At 51.7% G+C, this 24,377-nt stretch overlaps 1 protein-coding gene across 7 annotated transcripts in view; it reads left to right on the top strand.

The window, feature by feature from the left end:
* Positions 1-23,528, top strand: part of Ube3b (ubiquitin protein ligase E3B) — a 52,031-nt gene extending 28,503 nt beyond the window's left edge. For all 7 annotated transcript variants that reach the window (XM_027923222.3, XM_071617208.1, XM_071617207.1 and 4 more), the window contains 10 exons: positions 4,941-5,060; positions 9,860-10,036; positions 10,139-10,249; positions 12,473-12,610; positions 12,898-12,963; positions 14,361-14,419; positions 16,744-16,926; positions 17,349-17,460; positions 20,396-20,488; positions 21,496-23,528. In XM_027923222.3, the coding sequence (XP_027779023.1) occupies positions 4,941-5,060; positions 9,860-10,036; positions 10,139-10,249; positions 12,473-12,610; positions 12,898-12,963; positions 14,361-14,419; positions 16,744-16,926; positions 17,349-17,460; positions 20,396-20,488; positions 21,496-21,687 (1,251 nt within the window). In that variant the 3' untranslated portion in view covers positions 21,688-23,528. The remainder of the gene's footprint in view (positions 1-4,940; positions 5,061-9,859; positions 10,037-10,138; positions 10,250-12,472; positions 12,611-12,897; positions 12,964-14,360; positions 14,420-16,743; positions 16,927-17,348; positions 17,461-20,395; positions 20,489-21,495) is intronic.
* The last annotated feature ends 849 nt before the right edge of the window (positions 23,529-24,377 follow it).

Raw genomic sequence — 24,377 nt, 5'->3', positions numbered from 1 at the left:
CCCCCCTCTCATCCCTGTTTAATGATGATCTTCTTCTCATGCTCTTCCTCCCTATTCTGTTCTTAGTTGCTCTCCTTATATCAAAGATGACATTTGGAATTTGTTTTTTAGGGATTGGCTAGCTTCACTTAGCATAATCTGCTCTAGTGCCATCCATTTCCCTGCAAATTCCATGATTTTGTCATTTTTTAGTGCAGAGTAATACTCCATTGTGTACAAATGCCACATTTTTTTTATCCATTCATCTATTGAAGGGCATCTAGGTTGGTTCCACAGTCTAGCTATTGTGAATTGTGCTGCTATGAACATCGTTGTAGCAGTGTCCCTATAGTACGCTCTTTTAAGGTCTTTGGGGAATAGTCCAAGAAGGGGAATAGCTGGGTCAAATGGTGGTTCCATTCCCAGCTTTCCCAGGAATCTCCATACTGCTTTCCAAATTGGCCGCACCAATTTGCAGCCCCACCAGCAATGTACAAGTGTACCCTTTTCCCCACATCCTCGCCAGCACTTGTTGTTGTTTGACTTCATAATGGCTGCCAATCTTACTGGAGTGAGATGGTATCTTAGGGTGGTTTTGATTTGCATTTCTCTGACTGCTAGAGATGGTGAGCATTTTTTCATGTACTTGTTGATTGATTGTATGTCCTCCTCTGAGAAGTGTCTGTTCAGGTCCTTGGCCCATTTGTTGATTGGGTTATTTGTTTTCTTATTGTTTAATTTTTTGAGTTCTTTATATACTCTGGATATTAGTGCTCTATCTGAAGTGTGAGGAGTAAAGATTTGTTCCCAGGATGTAGGCTCCCTATTTACCTCTCTTATTGTTTCTCTTGCTGAGAAAAAACTTTTTAGTTTGAGTTAAGTCCCATTTGTTGATTCTTGTTATTAACTCTTGTGCTATGGGGTGTCCTATTAAGGAATTTGGAGCCCGACCCCACAGTATGTAGATCTACATATTGACCTTGACTTTAATGTCTGTGGTTGCTGTTCATTCCCCTCAGGCAGTGATGTGCATACAGTGTGGCTGTTAAAATTCTTATTGCACCTGACAGACTCTCAGGAATGAGGGACCTTCCTTGAGGGAATCCCTCAGCAGGACCCCTGAGCCTGTCTCCCATAGGGAAGGCACAGCTCTGCAGACCATTCTGTGGCTGTACTCTCCCAAGTGATGGGACAGTCTCCCTCATCTGAAGCTGATCTACTTCTAACTTCTACTCTTGGTCTCTGAACCACCCACAGGGGTGGCATCTTTAATCGGTGGAATAAATCTCTTGAGATTTGCACACAGGTCCTGCTTCTGAGTCCTCTGTTTTCCTAGTGGCTTTAGCTGCTCCAGCTATTCCTCATTTAAAGCAGTCTCTGACCTCTCATCTCCTGGTTTGGTGGTGGCTGATTTAAAACCCAGCACCTCAGCTTGTCCCTGTGTCTGTGAACTCAGGCTTTGACCCTGGCATTGCATATTGCTTAGTCTGGAATCTTCTTGCTGTATGTCTATGTCCACAGACAGTGTGCTGGGGCGCTGGAGTTACCGAAGGGTGTGTTAAGTATTCGAGAATGCATTGGAACACCCCGTGAACTACTAGTTCGAGGTAGCTTATGATTTCAACATTCAGTCACACTACATTCTTTTCCATGATGTCATATTTGCAAAGCTAGGTTTTCAGAATGAGATCAAAATGTTTTATATTTCAATTTATGTGCATTTTAAAAATACAACTACTAATTTCTTAGAATAGAAATACTTTTTAAGTTGTTAGCACCCAGCTACCTAATGAACTGGTCTAGTAGGCATTTTTGGTCAAGGAGGGCCAAAAAAAAAATTACTGCCATCCTAGGGGTGCCGTGAACAACCTAGTGTGGGAACGCTGAAGTGAACTGGAGTGACTTGTGAGTCCAAGCCATATGCTGACTTTTTTTTTTTTTTCTTTTGGGAATTTTGCTTAAGGTTATCATCAAGGTTATCTGTCCATGGCTCCTAAAGTTTCCTCCCTTTGAAGGGAAAGGAGAAATACTGGGGAATGATATTGACCAAAGTATGTTGTTGTGTCATGCATATAACATGATGTCATATTTGCAGCCTATACTCCCAAAGTCAAGTGGGAAGTGAGGCTGCAGGAGGAGACAGCAGGAGAATGTAGTGTAACTAGATGTTGAAATTAAAGCTACCTTGAACTGTATACATAACGTATGTACAAATACGTAACAGTGATTATTAAGTATAATAATAATGTACTGATGAAATAATAATGCACTGGGCTGGGGTGGGGCTCAGCCATAGAGCGCTCACCTGGCACCTGCGAGGCCCTGGGTTCGATCCTCAGCACCACACAGAATGAATAAATAAAATAAAGGTATTGTGTCCAACTACAACTAAAAAATAATTTTTTAAAAATAATAATAATGCACAACTATTATGTATAATTACAGCATACCAATAAAAAGTGGAAAAAAAATTTTCTCCTTGGGAGGACAGGACCCTTCCTCATCTCCTGGTCCCTGTCCTGCCCCTAGCAGTCCTGGGAAGGTCAGGCGTGCTGTGTTCCGAGTGGCGAGGGCTCTCCTGCTGTCTCCTCCCATCTGCAGCCTCACTTCCCACTTGACTTGGGAGTGTAGTCTGCCCTCTGCCACTGGCCTGGTCTTGCTGGGGTGCCCAGGAGGGAAGCAGGATCTCAGCTTTGCCATTGTGCCATCGCCCTTTGACACTGCACCTCCCTCATTCTTGCTCTTACTCCAGTAGGTGACTTGCTGTTTCCCTTAACATTTTTCAGAGACTCAGCTCTGCCTTGCTCACACCTGCATTTCACTCTTGGTCCTCACCAACTTGCTTTCACCTGTTTACCTGTGACTCATCTCCCAACTGGATGTGAGACTTTGCCTTCTTGTTTTAGCCCAGAAAACCTAAGTGAGGTGGGGTCCAGGCTGTGTGGGGTGGTGGTCTGTGGGTGGGCTCTGGATTTGAATCTGGCTCCCGAGCCATATGACCTTGGTTGAGTCCACATCCTCATCTGGAAAATGGGGGGATAGTGTCTACCCAGATGTCTGCCGAGGATTCCGAGGCCTCCCAGCCCCTTGAAGCTGGATAACGGTGTCTCAGACCTCCTTCCACACCCCAAGGAAATCGAGAGCTTCCCAGGTGGAACTCCAGAGGCCACTACTGATGTGGCCGGCTTAGTCTTAAGTCATGCCGTCGGCCACACTGGTTTGACTGGAGGAGACCCGCATCTTCACCTCATGTTCTATGGAAGAGCCTCTGTTCAGGTGGTCATGCTGGAGATTCACAAACCACATGACTCCATATGACCTCAGAACCTGTTATAGAAAGTCCCACAGTAGCCCCACCACAGAAGGGAGAGGTGGGCATGTTCTTTGGCCATATCGCGGGCCCCCTTCACTGGGTTTTTCCCTTCTGCGGGTCCTGGAGCCCTTAGAGCTTTTGGTGCTACTCAGAGCGCTTCGGTCCTTATTTCTAGACCCAGGGTGCCAGGGTGAATGGCAGCCCCATCCCACCCCCGCGTGCCTCCCACCCTGTGCTGCCACTGGCAGTTGCTCTTTCTGTTAACAACTCTGTTTATAATTTCCTAACGTTAATAAAAGGATTGAATAACACGAACTAACCTCCCCCTGGTAGATCCTGTACCATTGTTACAATTGTTTGTGCTCTTTTTTATATTTACTGAACTCCAGATTTTTAGGGAAATTCCTAATTATTAAAAAAGCAGGTGTGAAGCCAGGTGTGGTGGTGTATACCTGTAATCCTAGCAACTGAGGAGGCTGAGGCAGGAGGTTTGCAAGTTTGACACCAGCCTCAGTAATTTAGTCCCTAACCAACTTATTGAGATGGTGTCTCAAGATAAAATAAAAAAAAAATTAAAAGGGGTGGGGATCCTGGCTTGAATCCCTGGTGAGAAAGAAAGAGAGAGAGAGAGAGGGGGAGGGAGGAAGGGAGGAAAGAACAAGGAAAAACCCACTGTGATTGGTGTGTATATTCATTCAGCTGACTTCAGGTGAATGCTGTCATGAATTATGCTGTTCTGAAGGGGCTCATTGCCAGGCACAGTAGAGGGTGCCTGTGGTCCCAGCTACTTGAGAGGCTGAGAGACAGGATTGATTGAACCCAGAAGTTCAAGCAGTTTAGCCAACATAGTGAGATTCTGTTTCTTTAAAGCAAAAAATATAGTAAGCTGGGCACAGTGGTGCCCACCTATAATCCCAGTGACTCAGGGAGTTGAGGCAGGAAGATCACAAGTTCTAAGCCAGTCTCAGCAATAGCTAGACCCTGTCTTGAAATAGAAAATAAGAAGGGATGGGGATGTGGCTCAGTGATAAAATGCTCCTGGGTTCTGTCCCCAGTACTAGGGGGAAAAATACAATAAAGGGGCTTATCACAATCTTCAGGCTGAGGAGAAAGGGTTCTAGTAAAGTGATAATTGAGAAATATTACTGGTGGGACAGTGCTGTGTGCTTGAGGGCACAGAGGAGGCAGGCAGTGGGCCAGGGACCTTTTACTGAAGGATCATTTTTTACATTCTGACAGTAGGAAAAATTGTCTTTGAATTGTTGCTGTGTTTTAAATTCATAGTATTGATTTCCTCTGAGGCAGGTGCGGCTGTAGAAAGCAGCCTCTCACTTGTTCTACCGCCAGGTTCCTGCTGTGGATTATTGACTGCAGGAGAATAATCTTCTCCTGCTCTGCTCCTCTCTGGACTACAGCATTAGACACACCACTCCTCCCTTGGCCCAAGTTCTGCCATATTTCTAATTCCCAAAAAGTGCTGTTGGGGACACTTCCCGTCTCACAGGACCCCCCTGACCAGCAGCACACACCAAGGCATCCCATTCTGGTTGAATCTTGTGTGACTTAAATTTCAGTAATTTTGTGGAGTGGTTTTTATGGAAACATTAGTTGTTGATTCTTTTTCTGGTCTCATCTTTGCTCATTTCAGAGAGTTCTCCTGTTCCGAAACATGGTTACTAAGGAGAAAGAGAAACTGGGGCTTGTGGAAACCAGCTCCGCCTCCCCCCACGTCACTCACATAACTATCCGTCGTTCCCGGATGTTGGAGGTGAGTGGCGAGTCCTGCAGAGGCTGATCACGGAAGTGTGCTCCCATCAAAGAGGGTTTCCGGTGGATGGCCGACTGCCTCAGAACTGTTGTGATCACTTGTTGGTCTCATGGCTCTGAAATCAAGACTCCAAGAGTAGGAAAGGGGTCGTTTGTCCTGTTGACTGCTCAGAACAGCTGCTCAATTAAACATGTCCTCAGGGCTAGGGACCCATAGTGAGGGTCTCTAGCTAGAGCATCAGACTCCTGGTGTCTCTGAAATGAGGACAGATCTCAGCTGCAGCGGCCACCCCACCATCCTCAGACTTCATCATCCCAGCAGGCAGCCAGGCCACTACCTGTGAATGCAGCAGAGGGGGAGAGGCTGTGACACACCCACTGAGCCACACAGAGCTGGGGTCTTTGTAGATGCATTGTTGCCCTCCTAAGCCAAATCTGGACTCCAGAGTTAAGCAGAGACTTCATATAATTTAGAGCCTGGTACTCTGTCCTCAAGTACTTTACCTGTGTGTCAGGAAATTATATGCTGATTTGTTAGGATGTGAGTGGCAAGGCCTGTGGAAGCCTGTCACAAAGAAATATGCCCTGCAAAACAGGACTGTTAACACTGACTGCTGTCTGCTGGAGCACTGTCGTGGTCAGTGGGCCTCCCTGTCACAGCTGTGCTGTCCGAGCTCACCCTCCCCTGGGTCGCATGTGTGCATCCTGCCTGTGTGTGCTGGTCCTGCCAGCAAGGGCACTGATGGCTGAGCTGCCAGTCTCCATTCCCAGGAGGGCTTGGCTTGATTTATTTGCTGTTTGCTCTGCAGACTTTTATCACACTCTGGCCGCAGTTCCTCATTTGCATGTTCTGCCAGAGTGAGACAGACAAGGGGTCCCACCACAGCCAGGCCATTTAGCCAGCCACCAGCACATGGCGTCAAACAGCAGCCCTTCCTCCCATGTCTTCATTTCCTCCGGCAGTGGCAGTGCGTTTGCACCACATTGTATCACTCCTTACGGGCAAGCCTACTTTAGCTCCCTGACCGCTGGTGATTGACACCTGGAGCGGTTAGAAAAGGCAGTGGGTGTCAAACAGTTGATGTTTTTAATATTCTTAAAAGTAGAGATAAGGAACTTAAGTGCCCACAGGGACCCTGTGTAGGTCCTGTGCATGAGCAGAGCTGGCCGCGGGCGTCTCATCCCAGGAGTGTTTTGTTTGCATGCTGAACAAATGGAAATACCCTCCATTTTCACTCCCATTTTTTCTAAAACGTGACCTCTCACTCTGAGCACCTCTACCTAAGGAAAACAACCCCCACGAGTGACAAGTTTCATCCAGCTTAGTGTCAGGGAGCAGTAGACATGGGTGGGCAAGTGGGAGCAGGTACCTCTCCCCACAGAGGCCATCTCTGCTCCAGCCTTCCTGACTCACCACATGGAGGTGTGGGCTCCAGAATGCTCTGAAGTTTTGAAACCAAAATTCAGGGTTTCATTTATGACCCTCAGATCTCTTATGCTGTGAACTGATTAGATTCTACCGGGGGCTCAGAAGAACAGATGTTTCCCACTGAACTCAGCCTGTTTGCAGCCTCTACTTTGGCTTGAAGAAGCAACCTTGTCATGCTACAAAACTCCCTTCTCCAGCACTTCTTTGTCAGACCCAGATGCAGCTCCCCTGTCTGTAGAAGACTCAGGCCCACCACCCGTCGTGCCCAGTCACCCACCCCTGGAGGAGTTAAGTGAGACTAGTGTGTCCTGAGAGGGATGAATTCTTCAGTTCTCTGATCAAGCCTCCGGGCTCGTAGAAATTCACTCGGCACCCTGGTTCTGCAGGACCCACTTCTTAAAATACGCCCCTCAGAGGGACCAGAGGAGAAAGGCTATCTTAGTTCTAGGCATGGTCCTTTTTCTCTTTCCTTTCCATGAGATCATATTTTGTCATGAAATCGAGTTAGGAAGGGAGAGAAGTGTTTATTCAGTCACCCCATCGTTTTCCTGGTGTGCTAGTTTGGTTATTAGCATATGAGCGCCCAGTGGACCTTACTTGATGCAGACACAAGGGGGCATCAGGAGGCTGCTGTCAGACTCACGCTGTCCTGAGCTTTTATCCGCCTCCTCTTCCAGAGACTGTGGACGGCCTCTCAGGCGTCCGGGGTTAGTCCAGGGTTAGTCCAGGACCCGCAGGAAGCTCCCCATAGAGCGAGCCTGGGCTGGAGCGCTGGGATTTCAGAACTGGAAAACCTCACACAGACTCCTCCAACCTTTCCCCTTCCCCTGTCAAAGGCAGAAATGAGGCCAGAGAAATTGAGATTCTCAGTCAAGGTCATTTGGGAATCAGTGACAGAGCCAGGCCCGGGAACCAGGTTCTCCCTTTCCTAGCTCAGTGTTTTCTGCATCTGCCCATTGAGATGCAGTGGAGAAAGGAGCACCAGGCTCCCCTCGTCTCCCCGGGAGGCATATGTGTCACCTCGCACAAACACACCAGTTCCTGAAAGGCAGAACTGTTCCAGAGGAGGAGGCTGTGAATTCCTCTCTACAAAGCTTTTCCTTTTTTTTTTTTTTTTGTACTGGGTATTGAACCCAGGGACACTTTGCCACTGAGCCACATCCCCAACCCTTATTTTATTTTTTATACCTTTATTTTATTTATTTATTTTTACGTGGTTCTGAGGATTGAACCCAGGGCCTCACCTGCACTAGGCAAGCACCAGGCTAAGCTTTTTGGAAGGAGTGGCTAAGGCGGGGCTCACGAAGCAAGGCTGAGGTCTGGATCCAGCAGACGTTCCCGGAGCACAGCCACGTGCAGAAGGCAAAGGCCTCCCGGTGCCATCCTGGTCAGTCCCTGTGGCCCTGCACACATCTGCTGATGAAGGTTCAGTTAGGAAGCTGGTTTTAAAGCAGAATGGAAAGACCCCGCCGCTCCCCGGGACCATGTTGGCGTCTCTCCACCTCCTTCATTCACTGCAGGGCGCAGCTGTCAAGGTGGACACGGTGCTGCTGCAGCCTCACAGCGCCGTCCTAGTTCCCCCTTTTTTTCATCTACCTTAATGGTTCTCAGACTTTATATGCATAGAAAGTACTTTTCAAGTATGTGTGCACAAAACTGTGTTCCTGTTCCTACTGGTGACCGTTGACTTCAGAGGTAATTTCTTCCTGACACACTTTGGAGCCTAGGACCCCTGATAGGATTTGGGACACACATAGGGCAGTCCTTTGGATCTCTAAATGAGCATGGCAGGAAGGCACCAAGGGTTCCCCAGAACAAGTCTTGCCATTCTAGCAGATTGCTCTTTTGCACTGTGACCAGGTGAGCAGACTGATAGATGGGTGGATGGCTGGGTGCTGCAGAGATGGTCTATACAAATGTCATGAAAGCGTGGGACACGGCTGCAGCGGTGACTGTGGCGTGGCCTCAGGAGCATGTTAAGGTTGACTTGTAACTCATTGTGTGACAGTATGTAAAGACATCAGCTTCACTCTGATGATGGTTCCTCTTATGCTGGGCCAGACATCTCCTTCCTGGGCCCTGTCTTATTCCCTAATTTTTATAATCACTTCTTTGAAATAAAAATCTCAGCGCTCTGATTCGAGGAGTTCACTGAATGACCGAGTCAGAAGCCGGGATGACCTCGACAGGTGAGAATCCAGAGAGAAAACAAAATAGCCCAGTAGGAGAACTCTGAAACTCTGTCCTGGGGCCACACTTGCTGAGTTCTGGATGAGGGATATGGGCTAAGTGACTGAGTGACTGCTTTTTTTTTTTTTTTTTTTTTAGTTGGTTGGTTGGTTTTTTCCTGGTCCTGGGGACAAAACCCAGGACCATGTACATGCTAAGCCGCACTTTACCACTGAGCTACACCCAGCAGGTGCCTGTGTGTTGAGGGAGCTGACCGCAAGACAGAGATGTGCTGGCGCTTTTCCCCACGGCCCCTGCCCTCGCTGATGCCCAGCAGCTTTCCTGTACCCTTGTCTCTGCCTCCCACCTTGTCCTCTGCCATCTGCCTGCTCTGCTGCCAGTAGATCTTTCTAAAACAGAAAACCAGACTTTCTTTTTCTTTCTCTCTCTCTCTCTCTCTCTCTCTCTCTCTCTCTCTCTCTCTCTCTTTAAGTTGGTTCTGGGGATTGAATCCAGAGGTGCTTTCCCACTGAACCACATCCCCAGCCCCTTTTGATTTTTTCTTTTTCATTTTGAGACAGGGCCTCACTGAGTTGCTGAGGCTGACTCTTTACTTGCAGTCCCCTTCCTCAGCCACCTGAGCTGCTGGGATTACAGGCGTGCACTGCTGCACCTGGCTCAGCCTTGTTTCTTCCTGCCTAAATTCTTTGCCCCCCACCACCACCCCAGTTGCCCTCAGGATATAACCTTGATTCCTCAGCAAGGTCCTGTGTGATCTCAGGAAAAGCACCAGAGCTGAGCGACGTGGGAACTGCATTTTCCATTTTATAGTGTTTCATAAGTTTAGCTTTTTTGCCCATGAACTAAAAGATACTCTTAGCATTAAAAGGAAAGAGAGATCTATCTTGTCCCAGTTTTTTCATCCTTTGTCTGATGGCCAAGAGCTTGTCATGACTCATTTTGTCTAATCCCCTGTCTGGCTGCTGTGTGTCCTCTTGAGGGCAGCCTCCCCTGGCCAGAGAGCAAAGCTATCGCATCCCCCTAATAGAAATTTCCTTTTAGCAGGCTCTCATTCAAAAGCCAGCGAGGACCGTTCTTCCCGTGCCCTGCAGTTCCACCGGGAAAGCTTCCTGCAGGGGGGAGGAGCCCTGAACTGTGCAGCAAGCTGTGGGTTCCTAAGGGCCGCGGTTCTGTCTTGGCAGGATGGCTACGAGCAGCTCCGGCAGCTCTCCCAGCACGCCATGAAGGGCGTGATCCGTGTGAAGTTCGTCAACGACCTCGGGGTGGACGAGGCTGGGATCGATCAGGATGGCGTTTTCAAGGAGTTCTTGGAAGAGATCATCAAGAGGGTGTTTGACCCGGCACTTAATCTGTTCAAGGTGGCTGGGGCTGCAGGTGGGGTTGGCAGCAGCCAGACCTGGGATGAGAAATAAGAACAGGGCACTGACCTCTCTGCCCCTCCCTGTCCTTTTGCCTAACAGACCACCAGTGGGGATGAGAGGCTGTACCCCTCGCCCACATCCTATATTCACGAGAATTACCTGCAGCTCTTCGAGTTCGTGGGGAAAATGCTGGGGAAGGCTGTGTATGAGGTAGGCACAGTAGGGAGTGGGAGGCAGCATGGGAAACGAGGTGTGAGAGGACAGGGGCTTCAGGTACATCCATGTCGTCAGCCCGGCTATGGGAACAGCCTGTCATCAGGGTGGATTCCAGGAAAGGGGCGGGAACCAGGGGGTGGACATAAATGCTGGGTTTCTCCATGTGTTGTCTCTTCGAATCCTCAGCAGCCCTGTGTTGTGCTCTGCGTCCTCTTTATTGATGGATGAGAGAACTGAGGCTTGAGAAGCCCTTGTCTCGATAGTGGTAGGAGCAGAATTAGACCCAGGCCTGCAGGCCAGCCCCGTTCCCTGAGGTGTGGGGGGTGATGTGCCGAGCCCGACTGCCCTGGGAAGCTTGGTCTCTGTTGTAGGAAAGCAGCATTTTATGGGCTTTGATAGTTTTTTGGTTTTGGTTTTGTGGTGCTGGGAATGGAACCCAGGACCTTTCATGCTAGTGATCATTCCCTACTGCCGAGCGACACCTCCAGCCCAGTTTTTAAATCTTTTGTGATTTGAGCAAGTACTGTAGAGCCGTCCGGGGCTCCTGGAATTGGCCTGCAGGCTCGAGTGAGAAGGCTGGGTGTGCCTGTGGTCCCAGGACTGGGGCCCTCTGTAGTGAGTTAGCACAGGTGAAGCCCTCCCCTCCATCAGTGCCAGCACCCTACCCTGGCTCCGTCAGCACTCACCCTCTTGTCATTAGGAGGAACACCAAGTTTCTGCTGCTCAGGCCCCTGGGGTAAGGCTGTGTTGGCTTCTGCTAGCTTCAGGGGAGGCCCCCGCACAGCTCCTGATCCCTGTCCGTTGACGACAAGTCAGGAGAGCTTGGACTTTCTCCAGGCTTTCTCTAGGCTTTGAGAGTCTGCTCCCCAGGAAGGAGAATATTCAGCAGCAGCCAGTCTTTTTGGCCTCATCACAAGCCCTGGCCCTGGGGGGCTTGGTGTGGCACAGAGGACGCGAGCTGCCCGAGCTGCCTCATCTTCCCCATGATTCTAGACCACCACCCTTGACAGCTGGGCAAGTTGCGGGAGAGAGGCCTCGTGGGGAAACTGCTTTGACTCTGTGACTGTTCCCCTCTCTCCTTGGACGCTTCTGTGGCCCCAGACCCCAGCCGTCTGAGTCCCTGTGCAGACACCATGCAGTCCTCCTGCCCTGTGCTGGTGGGTGGCCTGGGTTTTCTTTGCCTCTGATTCCTTGTCTGCAAAATGGGAGCAGTTCCTCAGTGGCTTCCCATCTTAAAAACAGACAGACATTAGAGGCCACCTGGGCACATGCCATGAGTTTGCTTGTAGCTGTGATGGACCCCAGAATCCAGGCTAGCCAAGAAGCTTGGCCTCTGCCTTTTCTGAGCAGCCTCCGCATGTCCCAGGCCTCACCTCTGTCGCCTTCTCCCTTTCCTCTGACGGTCACAGCAGTGATGAGATCAGTTAGACAGATCTCATCAGGTCATTGTCACAATCTGAGTGACCCTACCTTCTGAATCTCTGCAGTCCACATGCCTCTCTCCATTCCTTTCAGCCGTCGTCACAGTTCAGTCTGTACACGTTTTCTTGTGACATTATACAGTGGCTGCCCAGCTGTGTCCCTGCCTCCTGTCCTCCTCCAGTCCTTTTCCTACATAAAGTGCAAACCTGTCACTTCCCTGCTTAGAGCCTTAGAGATAGAACACAGATGGCAGTGAGCTTACAGGGCCTTCCTGTCTGGCCTCGTGGCTGCCCTCCCCCCCAGGCAGGGCTGTGACCAGACAAACCCACACTCCACCCGGGGCGTGCCTGTGGCCTCACCCTAGGGCCTGGCGCTCCTCTAGGCCTAACTTAGAATCTCCTCTTCCTGGAAGCTTCCCTGCCAGCGTCCAAGAGCCTGTCTCTGTGCCCTCTGCCTGTGCCCACGGCCCTGCTCTGTCCCTGCAGCTGCAGAGAGCCCGGCAGAGGTTGAGGCTGTGCTTCGGTCCTGTACTGAGAGACTTACTCTGAGCCCATTCACAGTGAGAAAGCCGACACGCTGGCCTGGTGTGGCCGAGCTGGGATCTCATCCCTGGGCTGTGTGGCTTCAAAGCCTGCACTCGTAGTCCCCAGGGGCCCTCAGCTGTGTTTGTTTAACGATGGGGAGGCATAGCTCTCCAGTTGAAGACTGAGGTGGGACCTAGAGATGCCCTAGTCTGGTCGCCGAGTCAGAATCCTGGACAGTGAAGTCATAAGCTTCGTGTCTTTTGCCCCATAGGGAATCGTGGTGGATGTGCCCTTCGCCTCCTTCTTCCTGAGCCAGTTGCTCGGGCACCACCATAGCATCTTCTACAGCTCCGTGGATGAACTTCCCTCTCTGGACTCAGAGTTCTATAAAAACCTCACCTCTATTAAGGTTGGTGCAAAATGGCCGGTGACTGAGCCAAGCCCCCAGGGCTCAGCCTCACCCTGTCGTCATGGTCTCTCCCTGTAGCTGCTGGGGGCCCCACTTCCTCTTCTGGCACCCCCTCTCAAGGCTGAGACTCAGCTTCCTCCCTCTGGGTGATGAGTGGCCCTCGCTCCCAGCTGGGAGCAGCCACGGTTGTTAATGTTGCCCTAGCAGCACCTCAGGGAAGGCTTCTGGAACTCTTCGAGAGGCATAGGGTCCTTGACTCTGACATCTCCCCTTCTCTGTTCCCTTAGCGCTACGATGGGGACATCGCTGACCTGGGCCTGACACTATCCTATGATGAGGACGTCATGGGTCAGGTAGGTTGCCTTCCTGACTGGCCTCCTTCCTGCCCTCCATGGGCTTCCTGAGACCCGCCCAGCTTGTGTTTCCCTCAGAAAGACATCCAGGAACCAAGGTCTGCCCATTAGCTGGTCTCTTGTCCCCTCCCACATCCCTTCTCCCACCTGGTCAGGTGGGAAGGCTCCCCCTTTCCTTCCATGTGGACCTTGTGTGCTCATCCCTTGGGGAGGTCCCCACAGAGGTGCTACTTTGCTCATATGGTGTCTTAGGGCCATTCATAGGTGGCAGAAGATTCCCCACGCTTAATGTTGCTTTTCCACGTTGACTGGCCACTGCAAAGGGAGCCTTATGGCCTGAAGCTGGGAGATGCCACCAAAGAAGTGTCTCCAGGAGCAGCCCTGTCCTTGTTTGCATTCATCAAGAGGAACAGGAAATCGTGGCAGTGGGCTTGTTCCTGCCACAGATGCTCCTTTTGGCTTGTCTCTGAAGTAGTGTCCAGTGGAGACACCTGTGAGGCTCTCTGTGCACAAGGTCTGAGGGCTGCTCTGGAGACACACCATGAGCTAGTTAGTGCAGAGCTGGCTTCTTGGACTTGAGGCTTGTGTCACCTCAGAGAGGTCACATTTTGCTTATCTTGCAAAAGTATCGTCTACCAAACATGAATCCTGACTGGACTGTGGGAGCCTGCACGCCCACCCTCCCTGCAAAGGCCCTGAGCATGCTGCTGGGCAAGGGCCTGAGAAGCCTGGGAGACTGGAACCCTGGTTCTGTGTGTTGACCTCCAGTCCCCACAGTCACTTGGCCACTGAACTCTTCTTTGAAAGAAAGAAGTTGCCGTCTAACAGAATGATTCTCCCAGCTGGCTTTCAGTCGGGGTGTTCCCTAAAACCCTTCGTGGGAAACAGGTGAAACATGACCAAGAAATTCAACTGTAATATGAACATGAAGATGAGAACCACCTAGAACACAGTGCCTGGAGGGGCTCCCTGTAGGCCTGTGTCCCCCCTGGACTTTTTCCCATGGGCATTTTATGAATATTTTTTCACACCATGTATACTGGCATACCGTCTGTTTGTCCCTTTTCAATAAGTATACACTCACCATATTTTTTAATAGCTGCACAGTATTCCCAAGTATGGTTTACCAACATTGACTTAACATCCTGCCAGGGCCCACCAGGTTTCCCTCTGTGACATGCCGCAGCCTTCGTGCAAATATTGAAAGATCAGATGAGAAGAAACCTTTTATATTGCCCGTGGAGTTGATGTTTAGCCTGAAGGTTTTGTGAGAAATGATCGCCACCAAACACCTACCATCTTAATTCCGTCATTATCATGGACTTTGGTGTCGGGCCCTTTCAGCTTTACTTCCACATTAGAATTCTCTCTAGTAATCACTCCCATCTTCTCCCCAGCTTGTTTGCCATGAACTGATTCCTGGAGGGAAGACCATTCCTGTTACAAATGAAAATAAGTGAGTATAGCAATTAGATTTTAAGGTCACCACTTGAAAAGACTTCATTCTGGCTCTCTGGGCTTACATGAGAATTTATTAAGATAGATTGAAGTAGAAGGAGGCCATAAATATCATAATGGAATTTACTGGTTACAGTTCATAGGCCAGAATTGTATTAAATTCGATTTGCAAAATAAGAATTGACGATTTATTTTTTGCGGTAGCTCTTCTAAGGTCAGAGGCACCCAGGCCATGGCGTTGGTGGGAGTGTGATGGTGACCCTGGGTGCAGTCAGATGAGTTCTGAGGCACACTCTCCTGATCCTGGAGTGCACAGATGCAGGGATACCTTGGAGAGACAGCTCACACTGGAATGACAGCCTGTGACAGTTGTAGGAAATGCTGTTCTTAAGAAGACGCAGTGATGAATTCAGATGCAGCAGACACGTACTTAGACATGGGGAACCGAGGGAGAGCTGAGACCCCGCAGCTGTTGTCTCAGATAACGTGCTTTTTAGGAATCTGTCAGAAATGTCAAACCTTTGGGTCCCTAGAAGCAAAACCCCTCAGTGCACTCTCGTCCACCCAGCCCTGTTCTTGCCTAATTAAACAGTGGGACCTGCCAGGAGGAGTAGACGTCGGCCCTCTTGTCAGTCTTTGTGCCAGCTCAGCTGGGATTGAACTGTTAATCTGGGCATGAGTCTCTTCAGTGACAGGTGAGGGCTCAGTCCCACCTGGTGAGTCATCTGGATCAGATGGCTGTTACAGCCCAGTGTTCCCGAGCATCCTGTTCTCTCAGATTGGGTGCTTCTGTCAGTCTGCATGTTTGGGGAATTTTTTATCTCAACTGTCAGAATAGTCAGAAGAACAGACACCTGATTCATCATGATTGAAATACACCAGCTTTGCCACTTGGCCACGGGGCACCAGTTTGAAAACTTTGAAAGAACCAAGAGCCCAGGTTGAAGGGACTTCCCTGGGGAGGAGACTGGACCAGACTGGAGCGTCACCAAGAGCAGGGGGTCCTGGTCCTGCCTGCACGCCACCTGTAACCATTTCTTGAGAGGGCTACCTGAGAAATGTCTGCCTACAACAGCTTCCAGAACGTCTGGCTGAAAAGAAAGACTTGTCAGTGACAGCCATGGTCACATAGTATGGGTGTGGGGTATGGCCCCCCAGGGGGCCACCTTTGCTGGGAGCCATAGCATAGGGACCATGGTTTGAGCTGTGTGTACACGTGGCGTGCAGACGCTGGCCAAGAAGGTAGGTCTGTGCAGGCTGAGTTGGAGTGAGACTCCTCCCTTGCTGTGAAGCCTAACGTGAAACTCATTTCATAGACTCCTGTGTTCTAAGCCTGAAGCCTAAGTCAGTCCTGCAGACTGACCCAGAAACTTCCCCTGCTCACTTACTGGGTTTTGAAGTTTCCCATGCTCCAGCCCTCACCCGCCCCAGAAACTGAAACAGTATCAGTAGCCTGCTTCACAGACTGCCTGGGAGGAGTGGCAGTGATAGGAAGACTCGTATTTTAATATGTGAATGTTCAGGTGTGCTACCAGATTTTTTAAAATAGGAATGTTTTCAATGTCATTGTCTCACACCTGAGCATGATGGGGCAAAACCAACTTATTTGAACTATAGTTACTTGGAATTTGTGAGAGTCATAGCTGGGCTGGATTCATGTTCTTTAAGCCCTGAGTCACTGATGCCAGCCAGCTTGTTGGAGTACATTCAGCCTGCTCAGATCACACCCTGCAGTGCTGGATGAGAGCAGGTGTTCATAAACACCAACCCGTGAGACCTCCTCGACTGGGCAGTTGCTCTGATTTCCAGGTTGAACTGAGGTGTAACTTGACTGCATCTGTGGGAAGCATCCTGCGGGTCTGCCTTCTCATGACTTTAGACTCTTGGGCCAGATGAGCAAGTTTGCACTAAGGTTTCAACATGAAACCGTCTTTCTCTACTTTAAGGTTTGTTGGAGGACTTAATCATATCATACTCGGTTGTGTCCAGGAGGCTGAGATTAAATAGAAGTCCAAAAAGTACCTTTGGTACAAAAGGACCCTCTTCTTACCTGTGAGAATCTCACTTCAATTCCTGATGTAGTGGGAGGGGTCTCTGGGTGAGTGAATGGGAGCATGCCCTTGGGTGCACTCAGAGTGGCACAGAGTGTACTGTTCAGGAGAACTGTCACCATGGCTGTCACTGTTACTGGTCTGGAGAAATGCTCTGGTGTTATTTGTGTTTTGTAAGATGGTTCGGAAATGACCAGACTCATCCTTGAGTGCATTGATTACAGCCTGCCATGTCCTCTAATTCCCGTTCTTTTCTCTTTCTTGTTAACAGAATTAGTTACATCCATCTGATGGCACACTTTCGAATGCACACCCAAATCAAAAACCAGACAGCCGCCCTCATTAGTGGTTTCCGTTCCATTATCAAACCCGAGTGGATCCGGATGTTCTCTACCCCTGAGCTGCAGCGTCTCATCTCTGGTGACAACGCAGAGATTGATCTGGAAGATTTAAAGTAAGGGTGGTGGGAAGGGAAAGCTGAAATTCTTAGGCCTTCTAGAAGGCAAGCAGTTCCTTCACTGGGTTCCTCTTGGAGAGAATTCCAGAGCCCCTTGCCACACCGCCGCCTCCTCCCTGCAGTGGCGGGGCCGCTTTGGAGGAAAGCCCACCCACGTGTCTGCCCAGGTACTGACGATCTCAGGACTTGGCTTTCTGGAGCTCTGGAGCATGGTGTCCTGGGATCTCAGGTGGCTTCCACTGGGCTTCTGGGCTTCTCTGTGCCCGTCGAGCTTCCAGGGAGCTGGGGTCACCGAGGCGTGAACTTGTGCTCTGCCGAGGCTTGCTGTGCGGCTGTGCCACTCGCCTGTATTGGCCCGCCAGCCTGTGTTGACGGTGCCGACGACCGCGTGCTGCTGAGCCCTCTCTGGTTCTTTTCAGGAAGCACACGGTGTACTACGGTGGCTTTCATGGAAGTCACAGGGTCATCATCTGGCTCTGGGATATTCTGGCCTCTGATTTCACACCTGAGGAGAGAGCCATGTTTCTGAAGGTACTTTATTATTACCTGTATTTTATTATTCCTGGGGGCGAGGATAGTCTCATAAACCCTGGGCAGCTGATACCAATTTACACTGGAACAGGTGGGATTTTAGGAGGACCTCATGTCACCAGCTCCTCCTTTCCCCAGGCAGCCTACCAAGCAGTAACCAGAGAGGGGTTTAGAGTCGAGGCCTGTGGGACAGTCCCTGCACGGGCCACCAATGTATCTTCTGGGCTCAGGGCTCCCTCTTCCCTTCACCTGCGCTGGCCTCGCTGATATCATTTTTCCTTCTTTCCTTTCAGTGTAGAAGTAAATGATGCTTATTATCTTAAGGAAAGACAGACAAGTGATGTTTAAACAGCCCTACAGTCCTGAACGGTCCGGCAATGTAGGATTTTAAATGGTCTACATTCCTGCCTCCCCAGGACGACCTCCATGTCCCCTTCTTCTCAGTAGTGAAACATGTACATGCAACACACTCGGTGTCCCCAGGGAACACTCTCCTCAGTCTGGTATCGGTGTATATTTTGCAAACAGAGGGACTGACCTTGGCCAGTTCCGTGCTTCGGTGCCTGTGAACGTTGTGAATGCTCAGTGTTCCCTCCAGGCCCACCGCACTGTGTTTTGGTAACTGACATCTGCTGAGTGTGGGTGCTTTAGAACACTGGGTGGCACACAGACTTGTTCTGTGTTATGTATGTATATGTTTTTATGAAAACAGAGTCATTGTTTGGCTTCCTGTGTTTCTGTCTGGCAGCACACTGTGAACACCTTGCCAGACTCTGGCAGTGAATTAAGTGCCTTGAAATATTTTCCTCTAGGCATTTGGGTCTCAGTCAGTCTTTTGTTTTTAATATTTCTATTAGTTATTGATGGACCTTTATTTATTTATTTGTTTATATGTGGTGCTGAGTTTTGAACCCAGTGCCTCACACATACTAGGCAAGTGTTCCACCACTGAGCCACAACCCCAGCCCCTCTCAGATAGTCTTGTGTGGCCCCATTGGTGAGGCTTGTGGCACTGTCGCCACCAACTCAAATGGCTGCTGGTTTTCCTTTTCCTTGGTCGGGTGTTCCAGGGAAAGTTCCTTCCTGCCGAGACCTTCCCACCCATTCCATTCTCATTCAGGGACTCGGGACAGAAGGCGGACATGACTCCAGAAGTTGACTCTGGGAGCTTTGGCTCACGTTCCCATGCTTTGGCTTCCGGTGTGCGGGGCTTCACGCCCTTCCTCTTCTGGGGAGAGGACAGCCGGGGGCTCTTTGCTGTGCAGTCGCCAGCCCACACTGTGGGCGTGAGTGTGCGTCTGAGTAGCCTGTCACCAGACCTGCGCTCCTGGTTGCGTGTGAGCCTCCCTCGCAGGGACTGCACACAGGCTGCAGAGCCAGGTGGGGGAAATGGGACTTGTACTCTGCAATGATGGGACTCTGCGTTTTGCTTTTTTTTTTTTTTTTTGTACTGGGAATTGATACCAGCCGTGTTTTATCAATGAGCTATACTCCCAACCCTTTTTATTTATTTTATTTTGAAACAACTTCTAAGATGCCCAGGCTGGCCTTGAATTCATACCCCAGCCTCCTGAGTCACAGGGATCACACTTGTGCACCACCGCGCCCAGCTGACTGTGCGTCTTTTAACATCGTTAGAGCCGAGTACCAGGGCCTTCCTGTGGCAGCCAGCCCTGGCTTGCAGCAGGCAGCAGTTCTGAGTCCGCCTGGCTGGATGTGCAGTTGCGTGTGTCCCTCATCCTTAGCCCAGGACCACCTGCATTCTGGAGGTGCGGTGTCCCTGGAGTGAGAGGATGAGGTTGTGTTGGGAGTGCCTGACACAGCATGGGGGGACAGCCGGGGAGCACAGCAGTGCAGTCCACATACGAGCAGCAGCAGCTGCTGTGATGGTTTTATAGATAAAACAGAATAGAAATATATTCAAGACCTTTAACTATTTGAAGTATGACGTACATAAAACTGTCTTTGCATGATCTCAGGAATCTCACAACCCTGCATTGCATTGTTTAAGTGGTCATATTTATAAGACCCGAACTCCAAATTGGCCACTGAATTTTGGTGTCATAAGTAGCCTATGCCTGTATCCTCTAGAGAAGAGCATTTTGGTCACTGTTGAATTAAGGAGGGGCTAGTTCCCTCACGGACTTCAGGTTGTTCTGATGCATCTGTCCAGACAGGAGCCAGCGCGGTTGGGGCTCTAACACAGGTGCTGCTGTCTGGAGAATGCCTGGAGTCCATGCTGTGGAGGGAAGTGTGGGTGCCCTCCGCAGGGCCCACAGCCAGTGCCGGGTACCCTGTCTGCTCCTCAGCCTTGCTGGCTCCAGAGTCATGGTCCTTCCCACTGTGCTAAGAGCAGATGAGTGTCTTGGAGGGGGGCCGCAGGAGCCCCACTCAGACCACTGTGCACGCCAGCAGGCCAGAGCGTTCAGGTGAGCAGCCCACGGTCTCCTCGTGTGGCTGAGAACCCAGCAGGACACTGAGGGTGTCCATTGAGTGCCATTGAGTAAAGCACTGGTACCACTCACACCAGGCTCCCTGTGCCCAGCTCTGAGGCCCCAACTCAGGGGCACCCACGGAGCACCATCAGTTTCAGCCTGGCCCTTCTCAGTGCTGCCATTGTATGGTCTAAGGAAGGGTGTCAGTCACCATTCTGTTCCTGGCTGCGTGACAATCCCCTTTGAGCCCTGCCTCCTGGGGATGTCACACCAGTTTCCTGAGTGAGAGTTGGCGCTGTTCCTAAGCTCCCCTTAGTCACCCATCCTCCCAGTGCTGTCTGGTGAGGAGGATTTCATGTGCTTTCATCCCAGAGAGCAGCACCCTGTCACCCCTCCCCTGGTTCAACAGTGGTCAGTGATGCAGTGACCAAGAGGGTGCACGTGCCCAGGTGACTGGGAGCAGGGGCTCCTGTGCCCTCTGACCCCGTCTTCTCTTGCAGTTTGTGACCAGCTGCTCCAGACCCCCGCTCCTGGGATTTGCCTACCTCAAGCCCCCGTTCTCCATCCGCTGTGTAGAAGTGTCGGATGATCAGGTACCGCAATGGGGAAAGAGCGGTCTGGGGCGGTGCTCCCTGACCTCCCCCTGGTCTGCTGTGTTCGCTGTGTGGGGCCCTCCCCTGCTCTGCACGTCAGCAAGGTGAAGGCTGGGCTCCTGAGAGCTGGTGAGGTTTCACAGGTCTCATGGCCTGAGGGCCAGAGGGCGCCCGCAGACCTAGGCTGCGGTGGGACCCAACTGTCTGGAAGTCCTTTCTCTCCCTTCCTTGGTGATGGGCACCTGGGTGGAGGTGGGGACATGCTGTTTTTAGTGGCTGCTGGTCTGGCCAGGGCTCCGTGTCTGAGGGGCAGTGTGGGTGAGGACGGATGCTCAGGACGTGGACAGATACAGGCTAGCACACCGGCTCCTCTGCCTGCTGGCCATATGTATCTGGGCAAGTGGCCTCATTTCTTTGCTGTTGAAGAAGAGTGGCCTGGGGTCAGCTGCTCTGTGTCGTGAGTCTGCCCACTGTGTGTGTCTAATAGGATCCCATTCCATAAAAGCCCCATGGCCTCTGGGTGTGGCCACTTCTCCTCATGTACAGTCTGAGCACCTGTCCCTTCTTCATGTAGGACAGATGCAGTCCTCAGCCTGCATACATAAGGGAAAGCTGACACACGTTCTCGTCTGCCATGGGCCACAGTCCTGATGAGGTTAGGCAGGAGATGTCAGTCTGCATTCAGAAATGTTCTGCTCCCTAGAGTAATTGTCCAGTGTTCTGCTCTTTGAAAATTGGCTAAGTGGTCATCGGCCGGCAGCAGAGGGCCCATTTCTGAGAGCTAAGTCAGAAGGATTCCCCTGGAGCCCTGGGGGCTGGGCCTGCTTCCAGATCCTCAGCCTCTCAACTCGGTTGTCCTGAGTTTGGGGCTTGACCTAGCGCAGTGTTTGCTCGCCCAGAGGACAGCACCCATTTCTACCCCAGTACTCGGGGACTGCCCAGGTCCCCTCCCTGCTATGGGCCCTGCCACATGCCTCTCGACCCAAGACTATGGTGTGTGCTTACAGGACACTGGAGACACCCTGGGCAGTGTCCTTCGGGGCTTCTTCACTATCCGCAAGCGGGAGCCTGGGGGCCGCCTGCCCACCTCGTCCACCTGCTTCAACCTGCTCAAGCTGCCCAACTACAGCAAGAAGAGCGTCCTCCGGGAGAAGCTGCGCTACGCCATCAGCATGAACACGGGCTTTGAGCTTTCCTAGCTTCCACCCAGCCCTGCCCGCCTGCCCTCTCGGGCTCCTGGAGGCAGCACGCCCTGGGAACAGGAGCAACACATCAGGTGACATTGGCCCCCAAACCCTCTATAGCCATGAGGCTCCCCTGTGGCCTCAAGAACTCTAGACGCACAGGGCGATGCTACCAGCGCTCTCGGCGATGCCAAGGAGAAGGGGGTGTGGAGAATAAACCTCCCGATTCTGCCTATGTGGGTCCTCTTTCCTACTTTCCAGGGGCCTGAGGCCCAGGCCTGGTGATTGCAAAGGGGCTTCTTTTTGATAGTTGGGTCTCTTTTGAGTCTTTCCCCTCTTAACCCTCTGAGTGAGCTGCGTGTGGAGCAGCCCCAGGAACTGAGTCTGGAGTGGTTTCATGGGTCTGAGCACACGACGCCCCTACACAGGAGATCCTCTCCTTCCTTTCTGGGAACCCTACTCAGGAAAGGCCTTGCCAAGCCTCTATGCACCCCACAGAGTCTCTGCCCAGGCGCCTGGGCCCAGCTGCTGCCCCAGGAGGCCCAGAGCACCAGGAGTCCAGGTGCTCTCAATTCCCAGCTGAAGCCACACGCCCGCGCAGCCTTCCCGGGAGTCCTCAGCAGCAGGCCGCTGTCAGGGAGCCTCGCTGGCGGGCTCCTGTCCTATGCATTCACCTGGCATCCTGGCTTGGGAGAGAGCCCACTGGCACCCATGGCTGTCACATGGCCTTCTTGGCCCAGAGGTCCATGGCTTCTTCCCGGCTTCCCGGCTTCCCGGCCCCACTTCTTACCTAATGAGGAAGCACACCCTGGCCTGAGGGACTACTCCCATCAGCAGGGGCAGTGGCTTTGCTCCTGAGCATCTGGGTCCTGCCGCCCCTCGTCCTCGGCAGGGAGCGCAGCCTTTGCGCTGAGGGCTCGGGAGGCGAGGACATCACTCACCTCTTCACCGCCTCTGTGTGGACGTCCCTGTTTTCTTTCTGTTTCCATTTCATTTTCTTACTTCATTTCCTCTTCCAGCTGCTGTGCTCCTCTGCCTGCCTCTCCCCTTTATCCTGAGAACTTTCTTCAGATCCAGGGAATTGAGGCCGAGGCCCTGGGAGTGGTCTGTGGTGACAGCCACCCACCCTCCCACCTCCTCACGTTCCTCTTGCATCCCCACCACCCAGTTGAAGCCACAGTAGAAGCCAGGAGCACCCGGGCCCTCTGCTCCAGGCGCTGGTTTAGTGCCGACAGCTCTAGGGAGCGCGGAAACCCGCTCAGCGCCATCCTGCACATTGGTAGCAAAGCAGGCACGGCCTTCTCCCAGTGCCCGCTCGCCCCCGAGGGCTTCCGCAGGTGCTGCTTCAGGCCTGCAGGAGCCCCGGGCTTCTGGGGGATGGGCTTCTGGGGGACGATGTGTCTTCACTTTGGTGAAAAGGTGGTGAGGAATTTAAAGACACAAAGTTGTCATCATGGCTTAAGACTAGTTGGTGATCTCTATTCCTGTGGACCTGGCGCCTTCGGAGCTGTGCTCTGTGTGTGGAGGTGCTGGGTGGCGTGTCGCCTGCCCAGGGAGACGGGGCCCATCTTGGTTTGCACTGAGAACCAGAGTGGGGGCTTGAAGAGTGGTCCATAAGCACCAATGTCAACTTCACCTGTTTGTGTGACGAGGAGGGTACTTGGTGGTTCCACTTAAACGTTCCTCCTCAGCAGCTGGGACATTGCACTATAAAACACTGAGTCTACTTTTATAGCTGGTGTCACTGGCACCTTGATGGCTCTTGATGGCTCTAAAATGTTGTGGTTTTTTTGTTTTTGTAGGTAACTTATTAAGACATGTCAGAGACTTTATTAAATTTGTACTTGAGCACATGATGCCTGTTGTGCTTTTTATCCAGCTGGGTGCCTGGTTGGCTCAAGACAGGGTGCTGGGCCCCGGATGCACAGACATCCCACGTGGCGGGAAGACACCTGGTAGGAGCGTTGGCCCCTTGTTCTGCCTGCCCCCAGTTCTGCTGGCGGAGGTGACCCGTGCAGAGGAGCATCCTCAGGGCCTGTTCCTCTGCCTCCTTCCCGAAGGCCACCATCACCCTGGACTGGGTGTGTGTCCTTGCAGTGACAGTAACTTACAAAAGCTGAAATGCTTGTTGAAAAAAAGTCCAGACACCTCAGGTGCAGGCGGGCTGAGATTTGGCAGCCGCTCCCGGGAGCTGCCCAGCCAGGCCCGCGCTCAGCCCAAGGAGCCTATTCTAACCTGTGGCTTTCCTGACTCTGTTTGGGTGGCTCCTCCCCTCACCCCCCTCTGGATCCCAGCAGCTCTGGATCCCAGCAAGTTCTTTCTGCCCTCCCTGGCCGGGGAGCACCTGAGGACTGAACACCCGGGCAGGGCCTCGAGAGGCAGGCAGGAAGGCAGGCGCCGCCCTCCCCAAGGAGTGTTCTCCCACAGAACATCAGCACCTGGTGGGAAGTGGCTGCAGAGCCCCCGACATGGCAGCAGCTTCCAGTCGAAAGCCCACCTCTGTTCTGTGATGCTGGGGCTTCCCTTGCAAGCCATCCCTGCAAAGAGGAAGTTTGTCTTCATAACTGGGGAAAATGAGTGGGGTTTTGTCTCAATATGCTGACGGGACTTTAGTGCCTCCCAGCAGCCAGGCAGAACACAGTTTGAGACCCGCTGGCCCCGCTGTGGCCTGAGGTGAACGTGTGGGCGAGCAGGTGGGCACTCTG

The sequence above is a fragment of the Marmota flaviventris genome, chromosome 1, assembly GCF_047511675.1.
Source record: "Marmota flaviventris isolate mMarFla1 chromosome 1, mMarFla1.hap1, whole genome shotgun sequence".
NCBI lineage: Eukaryota > Metazoa > Chordata > Mammalia > Rodentia > Sciuridae > Marmota > Marmota flaviventris.
This window is presented reverse-complemented; position numbering and strand designations above follow the sequence as displayed.